This window comes from Dermacentor variabilis, chromosome 4, assembly GCF_050947875.1.
Source record: "Dermacentor variabilis isolate Ectoservices chromosome 4, ASM5094787v1, whole genome shotgun sequence".
Taxonomy (NCBI): domain Eukaryota; kingdom Metazoa; phylum Arthropoda; class Arachnida; order Ixodida; family Ixodidae; genus Dermacentor; species Dermacentor variabilis.
The window spans coordinates 207102689-207129775 of NC_134571.1; the positions used below are offsets into that span (position 1 = coordinate 207102689).

The following is a 27087-nucleotide window of genomic DNA, read 5'->3' on the forward strand; positions in this document are numbered from 1 at the left end:
GGTTGCATTATATTCTTGCAAATGTAATACCTCGACACCAGTGGGTCGGTCATAGGTCCCATCCTGAAGAGAAACAAAAGAAAAGGCCTGCTACATAAGCTGTGCTGCAAATGTCCTCTTTCCATGAGGCATAAAACACAGAAAAAAGAAAAGACAATGTTCTTGCAGTTCTTGTCTAAGCAATGGGCATAGCAAACCATACAACATAACTTTGTTTTTACTGGGTGTGAGCTTAGCTTCTGCCTTGCTCATTTGTTATTATTCAAGTGCCACCCCTAATCCTAAGTTTATTGCTTGACAGCAAATGCAATGAGTGATGGCTGGCACAGGTTCAGATGCCTCTGAGTTTAGAGGCATTTGATGCCGCAGGTTGGCGAGAACAGACAACTACTACAGTATCCCGAGAGATGCCCCATCCCTGAAAGAAAACCCACCCTTGATTTTGCCAAGATTTGCTATTTTCCCCAAAACACCGAAAGATCACCCACTTCTTGAAATCCCACTGCCCTGAGAGACTGGCGTCACTGCCACCACCACCGATGATGATTGTGGCAAAAACGGGGTCAGTTAGCTACTGCTTGAGATAAGGAACAATGCTGACTAGGAAGGACAGTTATCTTTCATTCATCCTCATTTGCTGCAATAATGACCTTAACAAGACGTCATGAACGTTGTGTCCAAGGTTTGGGCATCCTTATATGAGGAATTGTGGCCCCAATTGTTAAAGCACTGTGGAATATCGACCGTCTCTGATGGGTCTGAAGATGGCGGGCTCCATAAATGACTGCCATTAGCAGTTCCCTCTGCCACTTTCCTGCCAACCCAATCATGTGCATCTAACATCTAACCAGGTGCATAACGAGGTCACCGACATTTTGCTTAACCCTTTCAGGGTCAATGATGTAAATATATGGCACCGCGAACAAGTCCAAAATGGTCGATGCCGTATATTTAGAGCACTGTCTGTACGTTTAAAAAGCCCGGCAATTTCCAAACTTTTTCTTTCCTGGCATGTGCTGCCACTATGTGGGAATCCACGGAATTTGTTTCTCACGCTTCCCTCTCTCGGTTTTCGTTGCATGGTTTGTTTTAGAGCTAGTTTGTTTGCTCCGACGAGTCTATATATGACCACTTGTGCATTGGCATGCAGGCGGGCAGGCGGAGGCTAGTTTAGATTTTGTTCCACGGGCGGTTTCGGCTTCTTGAACTCGTAAAACTGACAGCTATCTCGTTACTAATCGCTCAAAGTATGAGCGCCTGTTACTCATTCGTTTATTGCTGACAGGGGTGCGCATACGAAGGATGCTGCCATGCATGCGTTTCCTTTTTTTTTTTTTTTTGTGGAGACTCGCGGATGCCTCTGCATCTTAATGCCTCCGCTTGGTGTTAAAATGAAGATGAGCAGGAGTTTGTCACACGTTTTGCTTTTTTGACAGGCACACAACCATACAGTTTTTTTTAGTGTGCTCACCTACACAGTTTGATTATGCTATGGACGTAAATGTTAGTGTAAGAGCAGGAACGTTTGAGACACCTGAAATATTCTCGTGCGCATTTTCTAAGCCTTAAGCTATGTGATAACAATGCATCAAATTTTTAATTCTTATAAGTTTATTCCTTTTTTTTTATTGTTGCTATTGATGAATAAAAAGTACATATATACCAAGCAAAATATTTTTTTCTTACTTTACGGTCACCCTAGGAATGTTATGGTAAATTATTTTTCGAAATATTTAAATCTGCAATTAACAGTGATAGTGACTGTTCTTTTGAAGGTGTTGATTAAGACTGAACAAGGGTATATAAACAAAGCTTCCTAACCTCTGGCTATGATGGTGTTTTTTTTTTTTAACTTTTCTTTGATTGCATAGTGAAAGTTAGCCCACTCCGTCATTTCACCCTATTTGCTCTAGATTTGAGGCAGGCTATCTCTCAGCATATTATGGCAGTGGGAATTACCGTAAAAACCGGAATATAGGTCGAACTTTTTTTCAAAAACCATTGCGAAAAGTCGACCCTCGTCTTATATACAGGACATTGGCGGAAAAACTATGGAAGCCTTGCAACATGGGCAGATGAAGTAAACAGCCGCCATCGCCAGTGTCAACGCCATCAGCAGCAGCGCGGCGTGGCAACATTGTGGCACCGACATTTTGCATTTCCATTGTGGCAAAGTTATACTGGTTAAAGGCTGCTTTTTCACATTTTGTTTCAAAATGAGCGGAAGCCGACGTAAATTCACCATCGCCTTCAAGAAAAAGGCGATTGAGTACGAAGAAGCCCACGGCAACCTGGTGACACAGTGCGAATTTGGAATATCCGAAAAGAGCATTCGGTAGTGCGGAGGTAAAAGCAACGTATTACAACTTGCAGCAACCAAAAGAAAACGTCATTTCGTGGGCGAATCGCAGCGCGGACCGCAGAACTGGAAGACAAGGTTGCGGAGTTTGTCCGGGAGCTGCGTGTAAGATCGCTGCCTGTGACTGCCAATGCATCCAGTTGAAAGTGGAAGAGATCGCGTGCGCCTACGGACTGGGCAGCGAGAAGCACTCGTCATCCAACTCTAGTTCGGACGACTCAGGTCAAAGGCGTTGCTCTGATTTGGAGTAACGCTTGCGCACTTCGTGCCCTTCTGTGTACTGTACACCAGGCCAATTTTTAACAGAATAGCGCGACCATCAACCTGCATGTTAGCACCTTATCATCACGGCATGAAGCGGCCAAATAGCGAAAGTAAGCACATGTGTACACATGTGCGTATCTCGTTTGTTTCGCCGCTCAGCGCAGTTAATAAGGTGCTGACAAGTACGCGGGTCTATGGTCGCGCGATACTGCTAAAAACTTGGCCAGGTGCACATGCGAGCAGCATTTAAATAAATACTGTCACCATTGTGCAACCGGCTGAGTCGCATTTGTTTCAAGGTAAGGGTGTCTTTCGTTACTTTTGCCATTGAAAAATATATATATTTTTTTCATTTTTAGAATTCATTATTGGGGGATCGACCTATATTCCGGTCCGACCTATACGCCTCGTGCACCGCCTATAGAGGCGCCACTGAAAGCCATCTAGCGGACGCTTCCAACAGTACACGCGGGAGCAGTAGCAGACGACAACCCTTTGCAGCAAGGATGGCTGAAGTTGCGGCTGCGATTTCTCCTTTGTTTGAGTGCCAGGCTGCTTCTTATGCGGTGACAGCTGTAGGGAAGATGCTGACCTCTGTGCGAGCAGGTATGAACACGATGTTACCGGTGTTTGGGACAACATGATCCACATATGTGCAAGGTGTGTCCCGCAGACAAACACCATGAACCCCATTTACATGTCGTGGAGCTCATGTTCACTAGCCGATAAATTTTGTTGAGTGATGCGATCTCTCGATGTTTTTTTTTATTCTACCCTTGCCGCAATGCTGCTTCTGTACCTGAATAATAAGCACCCGTCATTAGTGCAGACTTACATGAAACAAATCCGCACGCTGCAATCTCTGCATATGCCGTTGTGATTTTTCTGCCGATGAATACATGTGACACCGCTGAATAAGTGCAGTCGAAGTCGTCTCAACAAGAGTAATTGCCAATTTATTGATGGAAACGCGTACACTAGCCAACGAAGTCACCAAACACACGGGTTAATAAAAGCGCGTGTTAGTGCTGTACCGCCGATGCTATTCTGCTGCATACACCGATGAACTACCGTTCCTGCTGCAGTTTGTGCCATTTTAAATTCCCCAAGGGAGCTGCTTGGAAACGTACAAAGCTAAAGACTGACTAACTTTTCAGTACTTTTTTATATTACTAGAGAGAGGTGCCACATGATATATTTAAAGGCAGAGCAGCGCCAGTCAAAGTAGATGAGCGGTGGGGGCAAGGCCCGGTTTAGTCGTCTACAGCGTAAGTATAAGAATTCAATTGAGTACAAAACTCACATGCAAGAAGGGACTACGTTGTGAAACAAACAAATCACTCGGCGTGTTAAGTTTGCTCAGGCAGCATCAAGGTGTGATGACTTCCCAAACGGGAAGCGAACTTTTCAGCGAGAAATGGAACAAAAGTACCATATGCAGCAGCTATTAGCAATTCTCACCCTGAACTACCTATTTTCTGCACACATTTCCAAAAATGCAAACAATATCTAAGATGCCCTCGGGCGAGAAGAATAAAGCTGTTAAAGAAGCACTTCCTTGGTATCATTCCGATAAGACACAGCGTGATTTATACCCTTTATAAACAAGGCAGGGTGAAAACTTCGCAGCTCAAAATAATCGACAAGAGTTATGCATGGAGCAACTAGCAACAGTTAAACATCTACAAAGCCACACATAAAATAGATGTAAAAACATGAAGTGCGCAACAGCTGGTGCGAGGATTTACCGCGCCACATGAAACAAACAATTTAAGTTCTTGCAAACTTAAGTAGCTTTAACATACAACGCAATGCGCTCGTGCAGTCATGCTGCCTAGCTAGCGCAACGCGGTAAAGAAGCGGAAAACAATATAAGCGGCAAACAGCATTCCGAACTTTAGCGAAATGCCTTTAAACCTCATGCTGCACTGCAGACGAACTTTGTTGCTCATGCGTCTAACTATGATCGAGGGGAAAAAAACACCAACGAGACAAAGGAAAGGATGAGAACAAGAAATTTCCCTTCGAAGCGACGATCCATTTTTGCTACCGTTGCTCCTGCTGATGAGGCTTTGCCGGGAATGATTAGAACCGTATCGCCGGCACACGTTTTCACCGGTATTTGAGCCCCCCACCCTGCAACATTTCTTCTTCGAAATTCCCTGCTTTGGCAACCCTACACATGCGAATGGTGCTGCCTATCTTGCTCTGAAAACGTGAATAAGACAGAGAAGCACGATCAACGACACAACAAACTACGGCGCGCGCCAGGCTCCTTTCCTGCGTGTTCTGCGAAAGGTCGCCACCAGTGGCGCGTCCGTCGGCGTGCACGGCGCGTATAGTCCAGTTTTTACGGTACTCATTTTTCTAGGTTAACATGAGCCAAATACAGTAGAATCTTGTGATATGGCCCTATTTCGTACGACTTCCCAGCACTAACATTCATGATCTTGAACATGAAAAATGACCCAATACAGTTAAGATCCTGTTTTACTGGTTAATACGTGCCAACAAAATGCTTCTTTCGGCCCTAATATATGGTACATTGCCAAATTGTGATCATATGATGTTTCTAGTTTCTAGATTCCATGTGAACAAGAAAAAACACGAGGCATGCACGATCGAGAGCAGTAGGCGTTCCCCGTGGCGGTTTCCCAAAGCACTTGCCTGCCGTGTCGCGTGAAAGTGCCGGTATGCACTCAGTTTCCTTTTCCAGTACCAGCAAACTCTTCATGGGTCTGCTATTCAGGGTACTGTCGAATTCCATCACAGTCTCGAATTTGCAATCAGGTCAGCTCTGCTTAGCCTAGAGAGCTGCCACAGCCTCACTCAGTGGCTCAAGATGCCGCCATTACCTAATCTGAGAATATGGTGGAATTTGACCATGTCCCAGATAGCACCCCAGGAGGTTGTCACAAGTCGCATTCGTCAACCCTATTGCGGTAAGCATCTTCACCTGTCTGTTTCAAAGTGAGTGTGGCTTAGTTTTGCTGGAAGCATACTTCTCGCTTTTAATAGCGAATAACCCAAACGCGTCACCGTTCCCTGCTGCAGGTGGCGTGATCCCAGCATTGTAATGCGGCGTTGCGCACCAGTTCCAATTTTCCTTCAGTTTCCTGCTGCTAGTATTAAAACACATAAAAGGAAAAGAACAGAGCACTTCCTGGGCCATTCGGGTCCCACCAGCTCCACACGCATTGGCGTTTCATGCCACAAAAATCCTTGCCGAGTGGGCACGTCAAAACTTCCCGCCAAAATGGCCTGCCCGGAGAAACTGCTGACTCATGCCGAATTCAAGAAGCACAAACATACGCTTGCCGAATCGTCATTAACGACAACGCATGTTCCGGCTGCTAGAACCCTACCGGATTAGTGTGAGTCGGTGCCTTGTGCTGTAACGATTCATGCAAAGCTTCGCATTACATATGTGTCAGTTACGATTGAGTCTGCCATATTTTTTTTTGCTAATTCAGATCATACCTTCTCCCAGTTAGTATGCTTTTTCTCATGCTTTTTTCTAAAACTTATGACTGAAGCTCTACTGTACACAATGTTCTAGCATAACGGCTAACTAGTCTAATTTTTACTGTTGAAAATATTTGAAAAGGCAGCAGCACAAGAAGAAGACACGGATGGAGACAAGACGACAAGGACGAGAGCTGAACTTCCAACAACTTTTATTGTGAATGATTCACGAATAAATACATGCCATCCGGTCCAGGGGTTGTCATCTGTGCATGTGCAAATATGCCAGCCCTTCGTCTGAAAGCATGATAGAGGCCATGCTGACACATCCCTCCCAGAGTCTAGAAATTCCTTCAGACTCTGATTTCCCGTGTCACAAGCGTCTTACTCTTAAGTGCTTGCAAGGTCGGCTGAACAGTCCTTGCAAGTCAGACAATTACTTGCCAGGAAACCTTACAAATCTTTTCCTTTACATAGATTTTTTATGTTGTTTCGTGCTCCCTTAACCTATCCTTAACACATCTCCCAGTTTGGCCAATGTACCAAACTAAGGCACAGGCAGCTTTTTGTTGGATGTGCAGAAGGCGTAGTGTGTCAAATCCCTTTAAGGTACAGAAAAGTGTTCATACGTCTTCTTTGTGGTGCTGCCTTGTTAAATATGTACCAAAACGCCCAATTTGCTGCATTAATCAAGTTGACAATGTAATTGAACCATTCCAGCATGTTAAAGTAAACTGAACTTGCTAATATAAATGCATATGCATATCCTAATTCAATATTCGATATTCGGAGCTAAGCATTCGTATTCAATTCATATTTGAAAATGTTGATATTCGCACAGCCCTACCTATGTTAGACACAAACATGCTGCAAATGGTTTTAGCTTCTCATTACTCATTCAAACTTAATATGAACGTCAAGAAATTAAAAAGATGTTGCATAAATTGGATACCTTTATGTTGCACATACAACTGGTAATTCCAGGTTCGGTTTCACAGACATCAAGGGGGAGGGGGGTTATAACCTTCGCTATAACATTTGAAAGCAACAACAGAGGAACATAACTTTTGCTGCAAAATGATCCGTTGTGAATCTTAGATTCAACTAAGCAAACAAAAATGTGACTATTGTAAAAATCTTTTAGTTTTCAATTTTCTTAATCTTAAAGCTTCATCAAAAGCTCCTTAGATTGAGGAATTTGGAAAGCAGTAATGGCACAAACGCAAGGAGGAGCAAATTTTTACAAATTTTCAGAACAGGGTTAGGCACATGTATGCTGAAGAAAAATTCAAGAGACGACTTAGCACCATGCAATGGAATGCCAAGATATTCACCCATTGAGAACTGTAGGGAGCACCCAATTTTCAGAAGCACTGGGGCTCAAAGAGGATGGGAACATCAACTGGTAAAACGTGCAATTCATTAAGCAAGAGGCAAATGGAGGGAAAAAAGCAGGGAAGATATGGGGACAGCATTGTCCCAGGCGTGGGTAGCTTTATGAGAAAAAGCCGAGATAGATTACAATATCATAACATGTAAGCAGCTCAAGCAGGCTAAATGAACTTTTGTTGCCACCCTGATTTAAAAGGGATGTCGTTGTGATCATCAGGAAGAGTCCTCGAACTGAGGCATTTATTTTGTTGTGGCACTTGCTATGCACAACTTCAAAGTGGCACCCTGACTGCAGTGTAATCTTGTGCAATGCCAAATCTGAGCAACATGCCAAATCTGAGCAAAAATAAAAAGCAATGGCACACACAAAGTCTTCCTTTAAAGTTGCCAGCATGAAAACATTGGTCATTTGTAGAAGGCTGCACTACCGTGCTCATAGGAGAAACAGCCCACCTGCGCCAGAAGTGGCTCCAGGCGGTGGCTGTGGCTGAGGTGAGCACCCAAGATGCTAGGGCCAGGCAGGCACCCAGGAAGGCCACCAGGTGGAGTTGTAGCATGGCCAGGCTGGGACGAGCATCTGGCTCGCACGCACGCACAGGAAGCTCTGGCACAGGGCTCTGTGCCGTCTCCACATTGGCTCGACAGCTGCACATGACAGACAACACCTTTGGCCCCTCCCTTCCCAGCATGTATCAGATCCCGAAGGAGATAATGTGGTCAGGCAACCTGACCATGAGCACAGTATTAGTACAGCTCACAGGCAAGGAGCTGCCACTTATTTCACAATGTAGACGGCATACTGGTGATACAGGCCCTGATGTCACAAACTTCATTGCTTTACTTTGTATAACTTGACATCCATAAAACGCCATCTATTTTCAGCCTCAATATAATGAAGTGTGTTCATCGCGGATTTCAATGTAGCAAAATTTCACCACTGCTGCAAAGAAAGACTGAGGATTGTAATGGAAACTACTGCAGGCACCAGTGGTCAAATGATTGAAATATGTGCAGTTATTTACAGACCCACCCTACTTGGCAACAGGCGAGTGTGCTGCGAGAGTAAGGAAAAATGACTGCACAGATCATATAGTAAAAGCTTGTTAATTCACAACTCGTTAATTCGCAATTTCAGATAACTCGAAGTAGCCGTCGCAGTCCATCCAACAATGTATTGAAAGCAATATGTAACACATCCTGCTAATTCACACTGAAATTGGCACCGCCACCAATAATTCGAACTCTGCATCATCGTGGATGGGGAGAGTGCTAGTGCGCAAAAGCACGTTGGCGACGCTAGCGTCGCCGCGTGGGCTGCGCAGCTTTGCTTTCTTCATTAGCAGCAAGCATGATAACACCGTCGCCACGCGGCGCCGCATTTTTCGTGTACGAGCGAAAGTATGCGAGGGTGAGCCAGCAGAAGCGCCTCAATCTCATGAGCGAGGGAGGCGGGACAGAGCGCACCCTCACCTGTAGCGCTCGAGGCACGGGGCGACGCGAGTGAGGGAGGGCAGACGTTCTCCAGTGGTGGCTGCTTACGTCGCGGCTATGCGGGAAGGAAGCGTATCTTGAAACCGATCTGCGACGTGGCCAAAGTGCACGCCCGCGTAGGCCTCATCTTCAAAGCGATTTGCGATGTTTGCAGAGTGCAAGCAGTGCCAGTAGCTTCGTATGCAATGTGCTTTCTACGTTTCATTCGAGTTGAAGCAAGAGCTGTAAGAAGGTCGATTCGCTTGCTGCTACTGCTGCATTTCCTCTCTCCAGCGTTTTTCAGCGAGTTTCCACAGTCATCGAGCGAGATGTGTTCATGCTTACCTGTGTGCGCACAACACCGTCCTTGTTAATTTAGTTAGTAAGGGAATGTTTACAAGTTTATACGGCCAATAAAACTACTATCATTACTTCAAATAGCTATCTACTAATTTGCTATCGTAATCAATGCTTCGCTTTTCGAGCGAAACTGTGACATTTTTTTCTCCGCACCAGCCAGCGCGACGAGCGCGCGGATGGAGCAAGAGCCATCTCCACATCGAGCCCGTCAGACCGTGTTGGTCGCATCCGGTTACGTTGGCTGCACCAGTGCGACGTAGCGTGTGTGCACACGTGCTCACACCACGTCGGACTATATACGCGCCTTAACCGAGTGATTTTTTTTCTCTGACTTTCATTAGTGTGAACTTTGTATAATTCGAATTTTTTTAGAATCCCTGCGGAATTCGAATTAACGAGCTTTTAGTGTATCACTTACTGTTCTTGTTTTTACTTTCACATCCCATGAACATATATGTGTGTGGATGTTTGAAAATAAACTTTATGTGGGAGACAGTGCTGTGGCTATCTTTCATTTTACACTTCTCTGCTGCCTGCCCATCATAAAAACACCAGGATTCATATTTTTTGTAGGCTGTCGCTGACCCTGAAGTGTGCCTGTAGTGCTTACAATGAGCGCTGTTATATGTGCATCTTCACCCTGGTTTCAGCAAAGGCATGATTTAATTGATTACTTACAGCATTACTTACACTGCTGTAAGTAAATAACTAAATTAAACAAAATTAAACATTAGAGGATAGGCCAGTACAAGTATGTGCAAAATAATACAAGAGTGAAATAAGGTAAATAACATGGTAACATACAACATCATTGTGCTAACATGCAACACTCCTCATGTCCTGTTCATTGCTAATCAGATGAGCTTTCATAAAACCTTCAATTTCAACAACTACAGTATATCCCAGATTTATCAAACTCAAAGAGGATTGCAAAATAGTTTGCTATATCGAGAATTCGAAATGTAAAGTATGCTTATCTGAAGCTCAAATGAAATATCCGCATATCTTGGAAAGCTTCCCGAGATAGTGAAATGCAGAAACTAACCATTTGCTAACTTAATGCCATGCCGAACACACAAAAGTTGACTTATTTCTTGCTCACAAACCTTGCAAGTTGCTCACACTGTGGAATGGTCTTTGATATACTGATTGCTATGTGCTGTGCCGTGTGATGGTGTGCTGTGTGTGCATGATTCCCGACCGCATGAAAAATCTCAGCCACTTGCATGTTTCCACTACTGTATGAAGTGATGGGAGTGATGGAATAGGGTGATTAGGTTTCAGCGACTACCGTATTTACACGATTGTAAGTCGACCCCCCCATATCGCGTGCGACAGGGGAAAAATAGAAACAAGAGAATATCTGAGGGCGCATTCGATAACGAAAATTTATCAGTAGCTGGCATGGTCACTGGACTACTCATCTTCACTTGTGCCATCGTCCTCACTAGTGCTGCTATCGTCATCGCTGCTATGGTCCCACAGTGTGTCGTCTAGCAAAATTCCACATTTGGCAAACGACCGCACCACATCTTGTGGAACAGCAGCCCATGCCAAATGCACCCAACCATACGCAGCCATCAGGGAGGCTCATTTGACAGGTCCGGTTGGCGTAAGTTCGTGGTCTTCTGCCGCCAGCCATTCGTTGTACTCACGGCGGAGATCCGGGCTTGTTTCATGACCATGTTGCACTTCAATGGCAGGGACCGATCACGCATTTCAGCGACGCATGCCGCAAGCTTGGACTACAGCTCCCGAAAGCATCCAGACTTCAGCCCGTGGGAAATTCTTCACTTGCTGTCACAGGTGAAAATTTTGCTTCACTGCAGTCGCCACTCTTGCACCACCCGGTCAGAAAAATTGAACTTGCAGCCCACTGTAAGCACTGTAAAACTGCACGGTGATTTGTTTCTTCGGTATAAAGAAAGGCAGCCCTCTTGAACGCTGCTGTGAACGAGTGCCAAATGTCTAGTGGGATTGGAGCACTCATGACGACTAAGGAAGCATGGAAGTAGCACGTAGCCAACAGTCAAGTTGAACACGTCAAACTAAGGGGTACAGGGAAAGAGAAACACGTGAGCAATGTCTACTCTTCCATGAACTATCTATACTCCCCGCAAGCGCAGCCGTTCTGAAGTGCCACCGCGAATGGAACAGCGGCACTTTCATCAACTATCCCCCCCCTTCCCCCATGAGTGTTGTGTGCACTGTAAAACTCTCAAAAATGTTGAAAAACCCTTCCGAAAAGCGAATAAACATGCAAGATAGCGAAAAGTACAGGTAGGGCCATAAGCAAACATAAAATTGTAACTGCGTTGTAGCTCCCCTGATATCTCGTTGGTCTCGCTTTTTTGGCGGTGCCATGTTTTGGTTTTGATTATAAGTCAACCCCCCCACTTCAGATTTTCAAATTTTAAAAAATAGGTCGACTTACAATCGTGTAAACGGGGGGGAGTGTACTTGAATGTAGAAGCAGACATGCATACATTGTATGCTAATGTGGTAGACGAAGTCAACGACAGTGCCAACGGTGTGCCTGCAGGCGATGGCAGAGACGTAATGAGCCCACTGGGGCACCTTCTTTGGCAATGATTACCGAATCCCTGAACGTCATCGACAGCTCTGTTGAGTGTGGCGGCCGTTACTGTGAGACAGCCGTGGTTGTGGCCTCCAAAACAGGCATGCTTATGATGTGCTCCTAGCTTAGCATATCTCGGAGGCACTGTCTTAAGTATGGATGTCTAGCCCACATAGCTAGCAGGTATAGAGATAATGACCCATGATTAATATCACAACCGATCCAATTTCTGCTGAGTCTTTTTCCTATTGTCTCAAGAAAAAATAGAGTGGCAGCTTTATCAATCTAGTGACCACAAGAAAAATTATTGCGTATTTAAAATCAGCATGAAGAACTAATCAAAGGATGTGAATTTTCATCACATTTGGCCATAAAGCACAGAAAGTGTATAGACAATCCACATCCCATCTTAATCGCACAATTATGGCGTGAACTGCTTGCAATAATTTGTTTATAAAGATCAACATCGATATAAGGAACATCAATATAACGAAGTGTGTTTATACACGGTTCCAATATAATTAAATTTAATAATAATAATAATATTTGGGGTTTTACGTGCCAAAACCACTTTCTGATTATGAGGCACGCCGTAGTGGAGGACTCCGGAAATTTTGACCACCTGGGGTTCTTTAACGTGCACCTAAATCTAAGCACACGGGTGTTTTCGCATTTCGCCCCCATCGAAATGCGGCCGCCGTGGCTGGGATTCGATCCCGCGACCTCGTGCTCAGCAGCCCAACACCATAGCCACTGAGCAACCACGGCGGGTAATTAAATTTAACTACCACCACGAAAGAATACTGAGACAGTATATGGACACTTCCCTGGAAGCAGGAGGTCCAATGGTTTAAATTGAAGCTGCTTGCAAATGCACCTCTCAAATCACACGCCATGCAACCAAACCAAAGTGCAGCAGCGTTCTGTATAAAGTCCAAGTGTGATAAGATCCTATCATGCTCCACGTGCTGTATGCTTTGGGTGTGAGTGAAAGAATATGATGGTGAGCCGAGAAGGATGGTGGTTTAACGAGCGCCATCTTGCATGAGTTAGGGGGAGAGGTGGGTGACAGGTTTGCATGCGCCTCCTTTTTAAGTGCAGCCATGGCTGTGCATGACTGTCAGTGCGACTGAGCATATACACAGCCTGCGTCCCCTATTTCAGGGATAATCTGGCACATGTGCAAAGAGAGAGCGTACCGAGATGGCATGGCGTCATGTGCGCTGTCCTCCCGCATGTTTAGTACTGGAGGTTGCGTAATCTTGAGTTTCGGAGATGCTTTGAAGCAAGAGGTAGAGCCCACAGCCTGCACTGTTACTGCGGGTCACACAGGGAGCCACGGGGGCAGAGTGAATGCGTGGTTGGCTTCGCATCCTACCACCCATGTGAAGATGATGTTGGCACGGCATGAAACCACAATTTTCATTGCCGACTCTCAAATCGGACAAAATTAACTTTTTTCATTCTAATTTGCTTTTTCCGATTGCCCAATAATTCGGAAAATATTGCGGCGACTGTGCTTATTCGCATAAGATGTTTCAATTCAATATAATAAATGTCCGATATAACAATGCAAGTTGCAGATTTTAGCAACTTTGTTATATCAAAGTTTAACTGTAAGTTCTTACTGACAAAATAATATCCACCAGAAATGTTCTGGGAACCTCTGAAATTATTTTTAGTACTGAATCCATAAAACTTCTATGCAATGAAATTTGCAATTTAGCAAAGTTTTTTGCTTGCAAGTACAACTTCATTATATTGAAGTTTGACTGTCACATATCAAGCGAGCATCTCGCGGCAGCGACAGCTTACTAAGAGCCATATTTCCTAACTAGGCTTAACCAACACTGCTTCATCAGAAGTCTATGGCCAAATACTGCTGAGTTGATTAAACACTATTCAATGTGGCTGTACAGCCCTCGGAAACCTGAAGCGTTGACTTAATGATCAAAGTGAGGGAGCAGAACACAGTCTAAATGGCACTAACTTTGTTTGCGGTGTCATGTGTACAGATCAGTCCAAAAATTTGTCTGACACCATGCTGCATTTGAAATTTCATTCAACGTTATACATATGTTTTATGGAGTCGGTCGTGGCACCACATGGAAGTCTGAATAACTGGTTATGCTTTAAAAATGAGGTGCCTGAAATATTGGCCACCAACTGTGCAATGAAAACATGGTCACAGCTGCCAAGTATGTTGCCTTCCCATTTTCTGCTTTGGTGTAAACTTTCCTGGTGCCCACATTAGTTGTTGGACAAGAATAAAGTGGGAATAAAAATAACACAGAAAGAACAGTGCTCACGCAACATATCTGTGCAGGCTTCTCTCCCAAACAGGCCGATTGCGGAATTCGTAGATGTGGCAGACGTATGTGCATGACACCAGCAGCACCGCTGTCACCAGGAACAGGCCTGCACGAGAACAACAAAAGGGGCACTCAGTTAGGCTAGTGCGAACTATTTTTGGACATTCGATTGAATATTATGCTATTCGATATTCGCTTTGGCTCGAATTTCAGTACTCGAAATTTTCAAAGTATCCGAAACGAACCAATAAGTATATGTATTTTTTCACGTATTGTAAACCCTTGTTCATTATAACTATAATGGACCAAAAAAATTATCCAAATTAAATGGATGTCAAATTATTGAGGACATTAAGACAAATGCTTACTACATCAAAATATGCTTATTTACTAAATTAATCAAGAATCCTGTTTCTGTTTTGTACAAAAGCAGTGAGAAGCTGCTATTCTTAACATCTCATGACTGGTAAGCGCTCACAGTAAAAAAGGCCTCGCGACATCCTTTGCAGCATGACTGCGGCTCACGTCTTCTTCTGAGACATGCTTTTCATTACCACGCACACATTCCAATTATTTTTTTGCCAGTGAACTCGTCACAAACAGATCGTCTCTCTATTGTGACATAGCTGATGCTCTTCATCCTCAAGAGTTTTGCAGTGAGTAAAAATGAAACTACTCTTTTCCACAATCGCTGCAGATGAAACCACGGTGGCTCTTGACGTGATCATGGATGACGACTATGCAGTTATGAAGGAATGCAGCCAACGCGGTGTTATGCAAAACGGTAAACACAAGAAAAGGCTTTAAAGGCACAAATAGGGATGATGTGTTCTGGCATTGCTGTCATTCACGTACAATTTCCACTGATGATTTTGGCGATGCGGACTCTGCCGCTTCATTTTGGTTGGACGCTAGCGACATTTTTGCTCTTTTGTATAGCACACCTGTGGCGCTCCGCTCTCGCAGAGCTCCGAGAGTTGTCCAAACCAATGTGTGGCCAAACATATCAGAATTAACGAGAATTTGATTGCATTAAATAATGCACACGGATGCTGGGACCATGGGACGAGTACGAATTATCTGATTCTCTGAATTAACAAGGATCAAATTAAAGAAGTTTTACTGTATAAGCGGCACCCACAATTACAACCCCCCCACCCCCCAAAGAAAAAGAATGAAGAAAAAAATTTGTGCGTATAAACTGCAGAAATACCTGCACACACCGCCCGAATCTTTATAGTAACAGTCTCTATTCACGGAAGCACAAATCATCCACATCTTATTTTCAGCCAGTCGCCCTGTTTCCAACCTCTTCGGCAGCACTTATGGCGAATAACTTTGCTCTAAAGGTGGCTTCCCGAACGCATGCTGTGCTGCCACACCTTAATTTGAAATTTGCATATAATGTGCACCCTGATTTTACTGATAATTTTTATTTAATTTTCCACAAGGCACTAAACAGTAACTGGTGGCTGGCAAACTGCACAGGTTAGGCCTAACAGCCAAGGCAAGTGTGGCTGTGGAAGGTAAACTCTTCCGAGAAGTTTGTCACCCATTGGTGATTGGGCCCAAGATCATGCACACGGGTCCACAAAAGCAGCAAGCGTGCCCACCAAGTTCGTATGTGTGCTTACTAAACAGAACAGGCTAAGCTTGCGTGTCGGCGGAAGGCTCAAGCTGTATTTGTGCAACACAGCATAAACCTCCGCCGTTGTGCAGTCATGGTTGCGCTTTACAGCATCGCGATGATGGGCAAGTGCAAAATACTCTCGCGGCCTTAACCATGACAAAATTTTAAGTAGACTGAAGCACAACAGTGAGCAAAAGCCTGTAAACGAATTTTCGGTGCTGCTGGAGTTGTCAGCTGGAGTGCTGAAGAAATGTCAAATTTGCATATTTGCATGAAGATATCTTAGCGGCACTTTGAAAACAAACTGGCTTCAGAAATGAACATGTTTCTTTTTTGGCAAGTAAACAAAGCTTTTTTTAGATATGTTCACATCTGGCACTTGTGCCTACCAAGTTGTGGGTTTCATGCAAATCTCGCAACTATCTGAACTATTCACTTTACATTTATTCTATACTATATTGTTCGCTTAAGAGTTCACTTTGAACCGAAAAATTGATATTTGCACAGGCCTACATTCAGTGAAGGCGTCAAGTGGTGCTAGCAAACACCAGAAGGCTTGATGCTACCAAAACAAGGTTGGCTATACAATTTGTTTTTACTATTCATTTCATTAAGTATACTTTCTTATCATCAAATATCACTTCCCCAATACTTCAAAATATCCTGCCTTGTTAAATGAACAAGTCTGAATGTTGCATCACTGATACTGACGATTTAAAATCATCAGAGATTAGGACTACATTTATTTATCCATTTGTATTTTTTTTAGTATTTGTGCAAGTGCTACCTTCTTGTCTATTGTGTTCACTGCATGCTCTTCCCATGTACAACCTTTTAGATATACTCAAGTGCAAGTTATAAAATATTTTCCTTCATAAGTTATGTGCTGTTTTGCTTGGGCTACCATATTCATTAACTGTCAAAATTTCCAATGAGCCTTACTTCTAAGTGCACACATACACTGTAAGTAAAGGCAAAATTAAGACAGTCAATGAATTCAAGTATCTTGGTGTGATCATAGCATGTGAACTTAGCTGAAAAACCCACGTAAAATGTAGTATATTAGTAGCACTAAAAATTATGGTAACAAAGACACTGCTTGAGGCACTGTACTACTAAAACAAACCTTGTTGCTCACACAATGTCAACTCTTTCATTAGCAGGCCTATTCAAATCGATCACCGCTGATTGGTGTTTCAGATAGCCAATTTCGACTATTGGAGCCATATCTTATCCACTTAAGCCATTCAGTAGTTAGCACAGGCACTGAACTTTTAGAATCAGTTAAAATTTTCTTGCTCTGGCAATGTTGTGATTTTTGACGGACCTTTTTGCAAACCAATGTGCGTATGTTGTAGCGGAAAGAGGCATGGCTGTCACCTTCTGCCGTGCTCGAGAAAAAAGCATGCCACTCACAATTACCCTGCACTAGCATCAAAATTTTCTAATGAAATGATTCCCAGCAAGTCAAGAATTAAATTATATCACTGGCTTTGCCATCCGACAGTGCTGAGCAATGACAATTAACCGAAAATGATGCCAGCTGTTCACTAGTGTGCTTTGGCTCGGAGTCCGAGTCGTTTTACTCCGCCAAAGTATATTTCTGAAAGTCTGCCACATGTCCAACATGTGGACCAGGCATTTTCAACCAGTTTCCAAGAGTTTTGGTTTCACTTCTCTCGTAAAATCTAGGCAAGGGGCTCTGCCGGTGTCACTTCGCAGTTATCTAAAGTCGCTCCCATGGCGTTGTCCCGCATGACTGCGTTGCGAGAAAAACTTCGTGTTCGAAACTATGTGGCACCCGCACTTCAATTTAGTGATGAGGACTCGAGTTACGATTCTGTAGATGACAGCAAAGCAGATTCAAGCTCTGATGGCGACGATGTTTTGGGTCAGCATGGGACATCCACAACTGTTCACTGGTGAATTGCCTTTATGGCCTTGAGAGGTCTCCCTCCCTGTGCACGCTGCTCTGCCTATCTTTTTGCACGACCTGAGAGCTCTACTGTTTATCTTCAGGGTGCACACTTCGCTTGGTTATGATGTGCTGCCATCGGCAGCAAAGAAACTTCCATTCACGCCAAGACATCCACCCGTAGCACATATCGGCCAAACACTACAGGTCAGCGCAAGACAGCTTACAACGGCTTGGGATTTCTTTCTACTCTTCTTCTCTGCAGGGGTGATCAAGAAAATCTGCAGAAATGCAAAGAGAGATGCATGGATGCAAAATTGTGTAGTTGGCTGAATACGCTGAGCGCGATCGCTCCAGAAAGAGGTGCATGACTCTAGACGAACTGGTGAAGTATGTTCTTTGGACTTTTCATCGGATCATCCTCAGAAGAAGCCGAAAAGGCAAAACCGCAAAATGTGTTACAAGGACCGCAAAGTTGAACAAAAACCAGACGTTTTGTGGGAAAACAACGGAGTGCACCTATGCTTCACAAAATCTGGGAAATGCTTCACTGCATGGCATGAGCGATGAACTCGTCTTAGTTTCTTTTGACAGCGGAGCAGTTTAAGCTTTAGTTCCACCATGGAGCATTACCAGAAAACTCAGTCCAGCCCTGCGCTGCCTCGCATTGCCTAGAAACCACCTACGAGAGCACCGAGCCACGTAACCTCCTTGCACCCATGCGCGTTGGTGAAGTCGTGATGTCACAGGCCTCGGAACAGCCAGTGCGGCGACACACCTCTCGCCTCCTCTACTCCGTGCATACCTGCTGCTGCCATGGGAACCCAAAGAAAGTCCAGGCACCTGGAGAAAAAGTGGTTTACCAGGAAGAGCGCTGTACTGCCAAGCGAGAATCGATGCGTCACCGCCGAGCTGCTCCGGAACATGGTGCCAAAGCTGCAGCTGAGAAGAGGAGACTCCGAGTCGAGGATCGCGAGTTTCAGTACAGGGAGTGCAAGAGTCAGCGCCTGAATGCTCAACGTCGCCAAGAAAGCGACCCTGGCCTACGACTGCTCGAAAACTTCCAGCATCAAGCGCACCGAGACAACAACTTAGGGAAACCTAGCATAACCTCGCAAAACCTAGAAACAACTTAGCCAAGCCTACCATAACCTCATCGAAGCTAGAAACGACTTAGCCAAGCCTACCAACAACTTAGTGAAATCTAGCATAACCTCGCAAAACCCACAAACAACTTAGACAAGCCCTGTAAAAGCTAGGTGATCACAAGCTCCGCTGTTGACTCCAGCCTTGCACCACTAGTGAGAGCGAGAACGGAGGGGTAATGAGCATTTATTTTTTCAGACTATTCCTGGGTTATTTATCTTTGAAATTTATATTCTGAATTTTCTTTGATATTAATGTTTTTGTAGATATTATGTCTTTTTATTGTTTTATCAACTAACAGCAAAAACGGCACTTTCTAGAATTATTATGTTTTACCTAATAAATTTTTTTGTTTAGCAACGTATGTTTTTGGAAAGAGCATTTCATTATGCCCAATATGCTATGCTGCAATGTGTGCTAGAATATTATTTGTAGTGGTGAATAATTTTTTTTCTGAGACTTATAAAAAAACAACCATTTTATTGCGGTAAGGAAAAGAGTTAATGAGACCTCTACTCAAATATGCTGACGTAGTCTGGTATCAATATTGTAAAACAAATATTGCACAATTAAGAACATACATAACAAAATGTTCTTCATATTATTTATGATGGTTGCAACAGAAATACATCTGTTATTGAACTCTGAAATTGAGTAGATATTTCAGCATTGAAAGTGCACTGTAATAGCCCAACCAGAGAAGTGAATGTAGTGACACTTTCCGCCAGTGCACTTTGCCATTACTGTCACTTGCAGGCTGTCAGGTGGAAAGGTTTAGTGATTTAGAGAGTGTGTTTGAGCAACTCACTTCTCTGAGTTGAAGTGAATAGCCTCAACAGCAATGCGTAATAAAAGATAATAATAACTGATCAGAGCAGAGTCGGCATTAATTCTAAGAGCACTTTCCCATGATTTCATATGTTATGAGTGTCTTTGTGACATCAGTGATGTCTAAAAAAAAGCTTGAAACATTCATTTTCAACACGTTCTGCCATTCTGATCCTGTAGATTTTGGATGTTTCTTTGCTTGTATTGGCTCAAAACAAATAGATGTGTCAACTGATTACAGTATTGATATATTTGATGGCAGAGGTTCTTGTATATAAAGATCCTTTCGTAATAAAACAGTAACCACTTCTAAAACTCAAAACGCCAAAAATCATGTCAACCCCTATGGCCTCGTAGATCATTATTGTCATCATCAATCCTGAATGACGCCTCATTTTGCCATCTAGCACCACGCCGCTGACGTGACACTCAGCGAGGCGAAGAGCACTTGAAGTCACTAAATTTGCTCGTCTGACTTGGGTATAAGTTGCACTGATTACAAATTATATACAATGTTCTGATGAAACTGCAATTTGATGCCTACATAAAGCACAACAAGACTATTTTAATGCCGCTAATGCAAACATCAGCACAATGTTATTAATTTTCTTTAAAGAACTATCCCAGAGTGAAATACACGGTCACAAGAAGTAACAACTTCATCAAATGTCGAAGCATTTTACCTAAGTCTTCGGCTTATCTCCGGGACCTCGTATGAGATAAAAGATTTACTTGTCGGTATGGGTGTACGAATATTTGAAAAGTTCATCACCATCATCATCAGCAGCCTGTCCACTGCAGGATGAAGGCCTCTCCCTGCGATCTCCAATTACCATTGTCCTGCGCCAACCGATTCCAACTAGCGCTCGCGAATTTACTAATTTCATTGCTACACCTAGTCTTCTGCCGCCCTCGACTGAGTTTCCTTTCTCTTGCAATCCATTCTGTAACCCTAATGGTCCAACGGTTATCTAACCGACGCATTACATGACCTGCCCAGCTAGATTTTTTTTTTTCTTGATATCAATTAGAATATCGTCTGTACCCATTTGCTCTCTGATCCAAACCGCTCTCTTTCTGTCTTTTAACGTCATGCCTAGCAATCTTCGTTCCATCGGCCTTTGCGCGGTCCTTAACTTGTTCTCAAGCTTCTTTGTCAGTCTTCAAGTCTCTGCCCCATATGTCAGCACTGCTAAAATGCACTGATTGTACACTTTCCTTTTCAATGATAATGGTAAGCTTCCAGTCAGAAGCTGGCAATGTCTGCCGTATGCAATCCAACCCATTTTTATTCTGTGAATTTCCTTCTCATGATCAGGGTTCCCTGTGATTAATTGACCTAGGTAAACATACTCCTTCACAGACTCTAGAGGCCGACTGGCAACCCTGAACACTTGTTCCTTTACCCAGCTATTTATCATTATCTTTGTCTTCTGCATATTAATCTTCAACCCAACTCTTACACTCTCTGCTAAGGTCCTCCATCATTTGTTGTAACTCGTCTGCATTGTTGCTGAACAGAACAATTTCATCGGCAAACCGAAAGTTGCTAAAATATTCGCCGTCGATCGTCGATCCTTACTCCTAAGCCTTCCCAGTTTAATATCTTGAATACTTCTTCCAGGCACACAGTGAATAGCATTGGAGAGCTTGTGTCTCCTTGTCTGACCCCTTTCTTTACAGGTATCTTCCTGCTTTTGTTGTGTAGAATTAAGGTGGCTGTAGAACTTTTGTAGATATTTTCCAAGGTATTTACGTAAGCCGTCTGTACTCCTTAATTACGCAATGCCTCTGACTGCTGATATCTCTACTGAATCAAATGCCTTTTCGTAATCTATGAAAGCCATATTGAGAGGCTTATTGTACTCTGCGGATTTCTCGATAACCTGATTAATGACATGGATGTGATCCATTGTAGAGTATCCCTTCCTGAAGCCAGCCTGTTCCCTTGGTTGACTAAAGTCGAATGTTGCCCTTATTGGAGGTAATGTTGCTAAATATTTTATATAATACTGGGAGTAAGCTAATGGGCCTATAATTTTTCAATTCTTTAACGTCTCCCTTTTTGTGCATTAGTATAATGTTGGCATTCTTCCAGTTTTCTGGGACCCTTGCAGTAGATAGACACTTTGTATAAAGAGCCGCCAGTTTTTCAGGAGTAGTTCGACTATTATCAAATATTATATTTTTAATATTCGAATTTAATTAAAAATATAGATATTTGAGAATGTTAGAATATTCTGTTGAATACAAATATTCGAATAAGATCGAATACATTGTTGGCTGTCCGAAAGCAAACATGATTCTTAGCATTTGTTTATATATAATATAAACATATAGGGGTGATATTGCGCTGAATTTCGCGCTGGTTTCGTGTTGCTAGCAAAAGAAGCACACTTAGCCCCTTAACGTCAACTTTGATGGAAATCCAGCCTCTCAGTAGTGTTTGGATCGCACCGCTGGCGCGATCGGTTGTTGGGAACTCGGCGCTGACACCCGTGGTTGTACCTGGGTCGCAAGCCCCAAGGGTAGCGTTGGCCTGGCGGCCTGGGGTACAACTGGAAGCATCCGAAGGTCCCGGCCAAGCATGAGTCGACTGGTAACAACAAAACAACTTGTTTATTTTAACATCGCAAAGAGTTGGCGGTCAGGTTGACCGAAGAAGAGAGACGGGAGAGCACTTTACTCAACAGAAGAAATCGGAGCCCTCCTTTTGGCGTCCGGGGGCAGCTGTTTTTATACTCTCGCAGTTGAGGGCAAGAAGGAACCCCTCAATAGACGAGCACGTGAATGTACAATGGGCTAATGGTGACGCACACTGTCGTAGCGCTGCCGTAGCACAATGTCGTAGCACAATGTCGCAGCACAATGTCGTAGCACACTGTCGTAGCGCTGCCGGTCGGGCACAATGACTGTAATGAGAGGATGATCCCTGCTTTCGCATCGCCTGGTTCAGGCACAATGACTGGAAGGAGAGGGTGATCCTTTGCGGTCGCATCGCCACAGTCGCGCCCGGAAACACCTGGCGATGAGCGTTGCGGCGACGACGATCGGGCCAAAATGTCTGCCGCCCCGCCGCAGTCGCGCCGGCAAAACCACGTGTCGCAGGCGAAACGCAACAGACCGCCCCGCCGGGGAAAGGAGATCCCGATGGACAGGGGACTGCATCCGCTGTCCGGAGGGATGTCGCTCGATGATGCTCATAACCGAAGTCGGGCGTCCCTCGACGTTTCTTGAGCGCAGCGCACAGAGAAGGCCTCGTTCTCTCGTTCAGGTTCGCACGGGACACTGCAAAGTGACTTCGGGAGAGTTCACATTTTTGTTCTCGTTCCCGGCAAGCGTTAGAACTACGCTGAAACTCAACCGCTCAGTCAGCAAGCACGGCACAACCCTCACTAAGCCCTGCCAGGCTCTTTCCCCTTTTTATACCACTGCCTAGTTCCTTACAGTAGTCTAGCATCACTCAGAACGCGTCCACAAATTGAAAAATTGCACTAGAAAGCATATCATCACTTTGAAACACTAAACAAAAGCAATATGTTAAAAAAAATCCTGCCTCAGGAAGAAAAACATCAGTAACAAACAATTTTGAGGCTGATTCCTACGTTAGGGGCTTCGACTTAAGCCATCGGCGTTACCGTTGAGACTCCCCTTTTTGTAACGCACCTCAAAGGAATATTGTTGTAAAGCGAGGCTCCAGCGCAGGAGGCGGCCATTTTTGGGAGAGATGGTCTTTAGTTTTCTTAACTCCTAGGTGTCCGGACCACGAACCCCCGTGTGACAAGCGCAACAGATCCTGACGATAGCATTGAGGCACGATCAGCTGATCGAACTCCACTCCTCGGCGGTCTAGATACTTCCGGTACAGGACTCCACCTCTTTCCACAAAACGCGCAGTTTTCCTGGCGATACCTTCTTTGACATTGCAGCGCACGTTTTCCAGGCTGCCATCCTTTTTTTGCTCGGCTATCAAAGCCGACCGGCTGACTTTTAGCAACCTATCAAGTCCGTCTGACGTAGGCGCGATGAGCAAATCAGTAGATAGCTCTTCTAACTTTCCCGTGTCGGGCGTTTCCTCTCCAGTATCTGGCGCCTTTAACGTTACAGACTCAAGTTTATTCAGTTCGGGCGTGCTCTGAATATCAGCTTGCTGCGCCTCTGACCCTTTTTCGTTGTTTGATAACGTCGGCCCCGCAACTACCGCCTTTGCAGCGAGCTCCCGAACCTTCGATCTGGTTAAGGCCTGAACACTAGCTTCACCAAACAAAAGCCCCTTCTCGCGCAGGAGGTGATCGGACCTGTTTGAAAATAGGTACGGGTACTGGGGTGGCAGCATAGATGACACTGCCGCCTCTGTCTCAAGCGCTCCGAAAGGTCCTTCAATAAGCACCTTTGCTACTGGCAGACACACGCTATGAGCTTCCACGGCTTGCTTGATCCACGCGCACTCGCCCGTGAACATATGGGGTTCTACATAAGACGGGTGAACTACATCCATCGTAGCTGCGGAATCGCGAAGCACTCGGCACTCTTTCCCGTTCACGAGGAGGTCTCGCATGTAAGGCTCGAGAAGCTTCATGTTCTCGTCAGTGCTGCCTATTGAAAAAAACACAACTTTTGGTGTTGTTTCCGGACACTGCGCCGAAAAGTGACCCGGCTTCTGGCACGTATAACAAACGCCCGCTCGCCTCATCTCGAACCGCTTTCTGCGTTTGGCTGCCGCCGTCTCTTTACGTTTGGTCGGACTGCTTTCACTCGCATCCGCACTACGCGTGTTCCCCTTTGCTCTCATGGGTGTGAACTTCGGCCTCTCAAACTTCGAGCCAAATTCACCCTTTTGACCGTCCTTAGCTCCGCGAGCCCGACGCGTCACAAACTCCTCGGCTAGCTCAGCGGCTTTAGCCACCGTACAAACGTCTGGCCTATCCAAGACCCAGTATCGCACGTTCTCCGGTAACCGACTATAAAACTGTTCTAGCCCGAAGCACTGCAGAACTTTATCGTGGTCACCAAACGCTTTCTCTTCTTTGAGCCACTCCTGCATGTTTGACATAAGCCTATACGCAAACTCTGTATATGACTCACTTTTGCCTTTCTCATTTTCCCGAAACTTCCGACGGAACGCCTCCGCAGACAGCCGGTACTTTTTTAGAAGACTCGATTTCACTGTGTCGAAATCCTCTGCCTCCTCTCTATCCAAGCGAGCGACTACGTCGGCCGCCTCACCGGGTAACAAAGTGAGCAAGCGCTGTGGCCACGTTTCCCGAGAGAACCCCTGCTTCTCGCACGTTCGCTCGAAGTTAACCAGGAACAAACCAATGTCCTCTCCAAGCTTAAACGGCCGCATCAGGTCAGTCATTTTGAACAATACGCGTTCTCCTGCACCGTGTGCCTGACTTCCATTACGAGCGCGTTCTATCTCTATCTCGAGACGCTTCATTTCCAAAGCGTGTTGACGGTCGCGCTCTTCTTTTTCTTTCTCTTTTTGTTCTTTAAGTTCGCGCTCCTGTCTTTTTGCAGTCTCCCTCTCTTCAATGGTCTCAAGGCATTCCGACAGCTCGTCATCCTCAGCTTCTAACTCAAGAATAGCCTTTAGCAGTTCAGGTTTTCTTAGTTTGTCTGAGACATCCAGACCCAACTCTCTTGCAAGCTCCAGCAATTTCGGTTTGCGCAACGACTTCAAATCCATGGCTGCTCTGAATGCTGCTTTCTCTACTGCTTACTATTGTCTTGCCGCAAACTAACCCGGCAGCAACGACAACCACAATTACCAGCTCTGTTTCTAACACTAACAAAAGCCTGGCAAAGCTCAGAAGAAGAAAGTCCCGCACTCACCAAACCTCGCAGGCAGGAATTCCGCGCAGTCGTTCCGCTGCAGGCAACCAGTCGTCACACAGGGCTCGTTGCACTGCTCCCGGATCGTCGTTGAGCTGCTCAGCATACAGTCAACTGCATCTCTTTGCTGCTGGCCTCCGTTGTCGCGATCTCACCGCTGGCAGACAGTTGTTTGAAGTCGGAGGCGATCCCACCGCTGCCACCAGATGTTTGGATCGCACCGCTGGCGCGATCGGTTGTTGGGAACTCGGCGCTGACGCCCGTGGTTGTACCTGGGTCGCAAGCCCCAAGGGTAGCGTTGGCCTGGCGGCCTGGGGTACAACTGGAAGCATCCGAAGGTCCCGGCCAAGCATGAGTCGACTGGTAACAACAAAACAACTTGTTTATTTTAACATCGCAAAGAGTTGGCGGTCAGGTTGACCGAAGAAGAGAGACGGGAGAGCACTTTACTCAACAGAAGAAATCGGAGCCCTCCTTTTGGCGTCCGGGGGCAGCTGTTTTTATACTCTCGCAGTTGAGGGCAAGAAGGAACCCCTCAATAGACGAGCACGTGAATGTACAATGGGCTAATGGTGACGCACACTGTCGTAGCGCTGCCGTAGCACAATGTCGTAGCACAATGTCGTAGCACAATGTCGTAGCACACTGTCGTAGCGCTGCCGGTCGGGCACAATGACTGTAATGAGAGGATGATCCCTGCTTTCGCATCGCCTGGTTCAGGCACAATGACTGGAAGGAGAGGGTGATCCTTTGCGGTCGCATCGCCGCAGTCGCGCCCGGAAACACCTGGCGATGAGCGTTGCGGCGACGACGATCGGGCCAAAATGTCTGCCGCCCCGCCGCAGTCGCGCCGGCAAAACCACGTGTCGCAGGCGAAACGCAACAGTAGCAAGGGGCATGGGTTCGCGTGCGAGGGTGCTAATATTTTATTTATTATTTATTTTTTTGCACCACCACCCCCAATTTTGAGCTTATTGCTTGACAGTAAGTACGGTGAGTGACGGATGGCATAGGGTCAAATGCCTCCGAGTTAACGGGGAGTGAGAGAGTGAGAGAGAAAACATTCATTTGTAAAGAGATTGGGTGACTTCCTTGTAGGGTGGAACCCTTAGTTCAGGGCCCCATTGGTTCGCGCCACTCCGCGTGCCCGCTGGATCAGCCGTCGCTGCTCTTGCAGGTCCGAACTGGTCAGCACAGTCTCCCAGGAGGAAGGTGAAGGAATAGGGGAGTAACCCGGAGGGTGTGGGCACTCCCAGGTGCAATGATATACTGTGGGCTTTGCTCCACAATACGGACAGTATGAGAGATATTGTGTGGGGTGGAAGAGGTGAAGATAAAAGAGGCAGGGAAATGAATTAGTTTGAAGCTGTCGCCACGCAACGGCATCTTCTTGGTTAAGGGAATTATGTGGTGGAGGGAAGTGTCTCTTGGTATCTCTTTAATATTGTAGAGTTTCAGTGTAGTTCAGTGGTTCTGTCGGTGCGTCGTCTGGGTTGGACAGCTCTTCCAATGGCGCCCGGTTAGCGAGCTCTT

General features: G+C 45.2%; 1 protein-coding gene across 2 annotated transcripts in view; it reads right to left on the reverse strand.

Moving 5' to 3' along the window:
• The window catches only part of smo (smoothened, frizzled class receptor), a 164465-nt gene that overhangs the window by 54207 nt on the left and 83171 nt on the right, over positions 1–27087 (reverse strand). For both annotated transcript variants that reach the window (XM_075690864.1, XM_075690863.1), the window contains 2 exons: positions 14198–14306; positions 7934–8125 (listed from right to left, as the gene is read on the reverse strand). In XM_075690864.1, coding sequence (XP_075546979.1) covers positions 7934–8125; positions 14198–14306 — 301 coding nt within the window. The remainder of the gene's footprint in view (positions 1–7933; positions 8126–14197; positions 14307–27087) is intronic.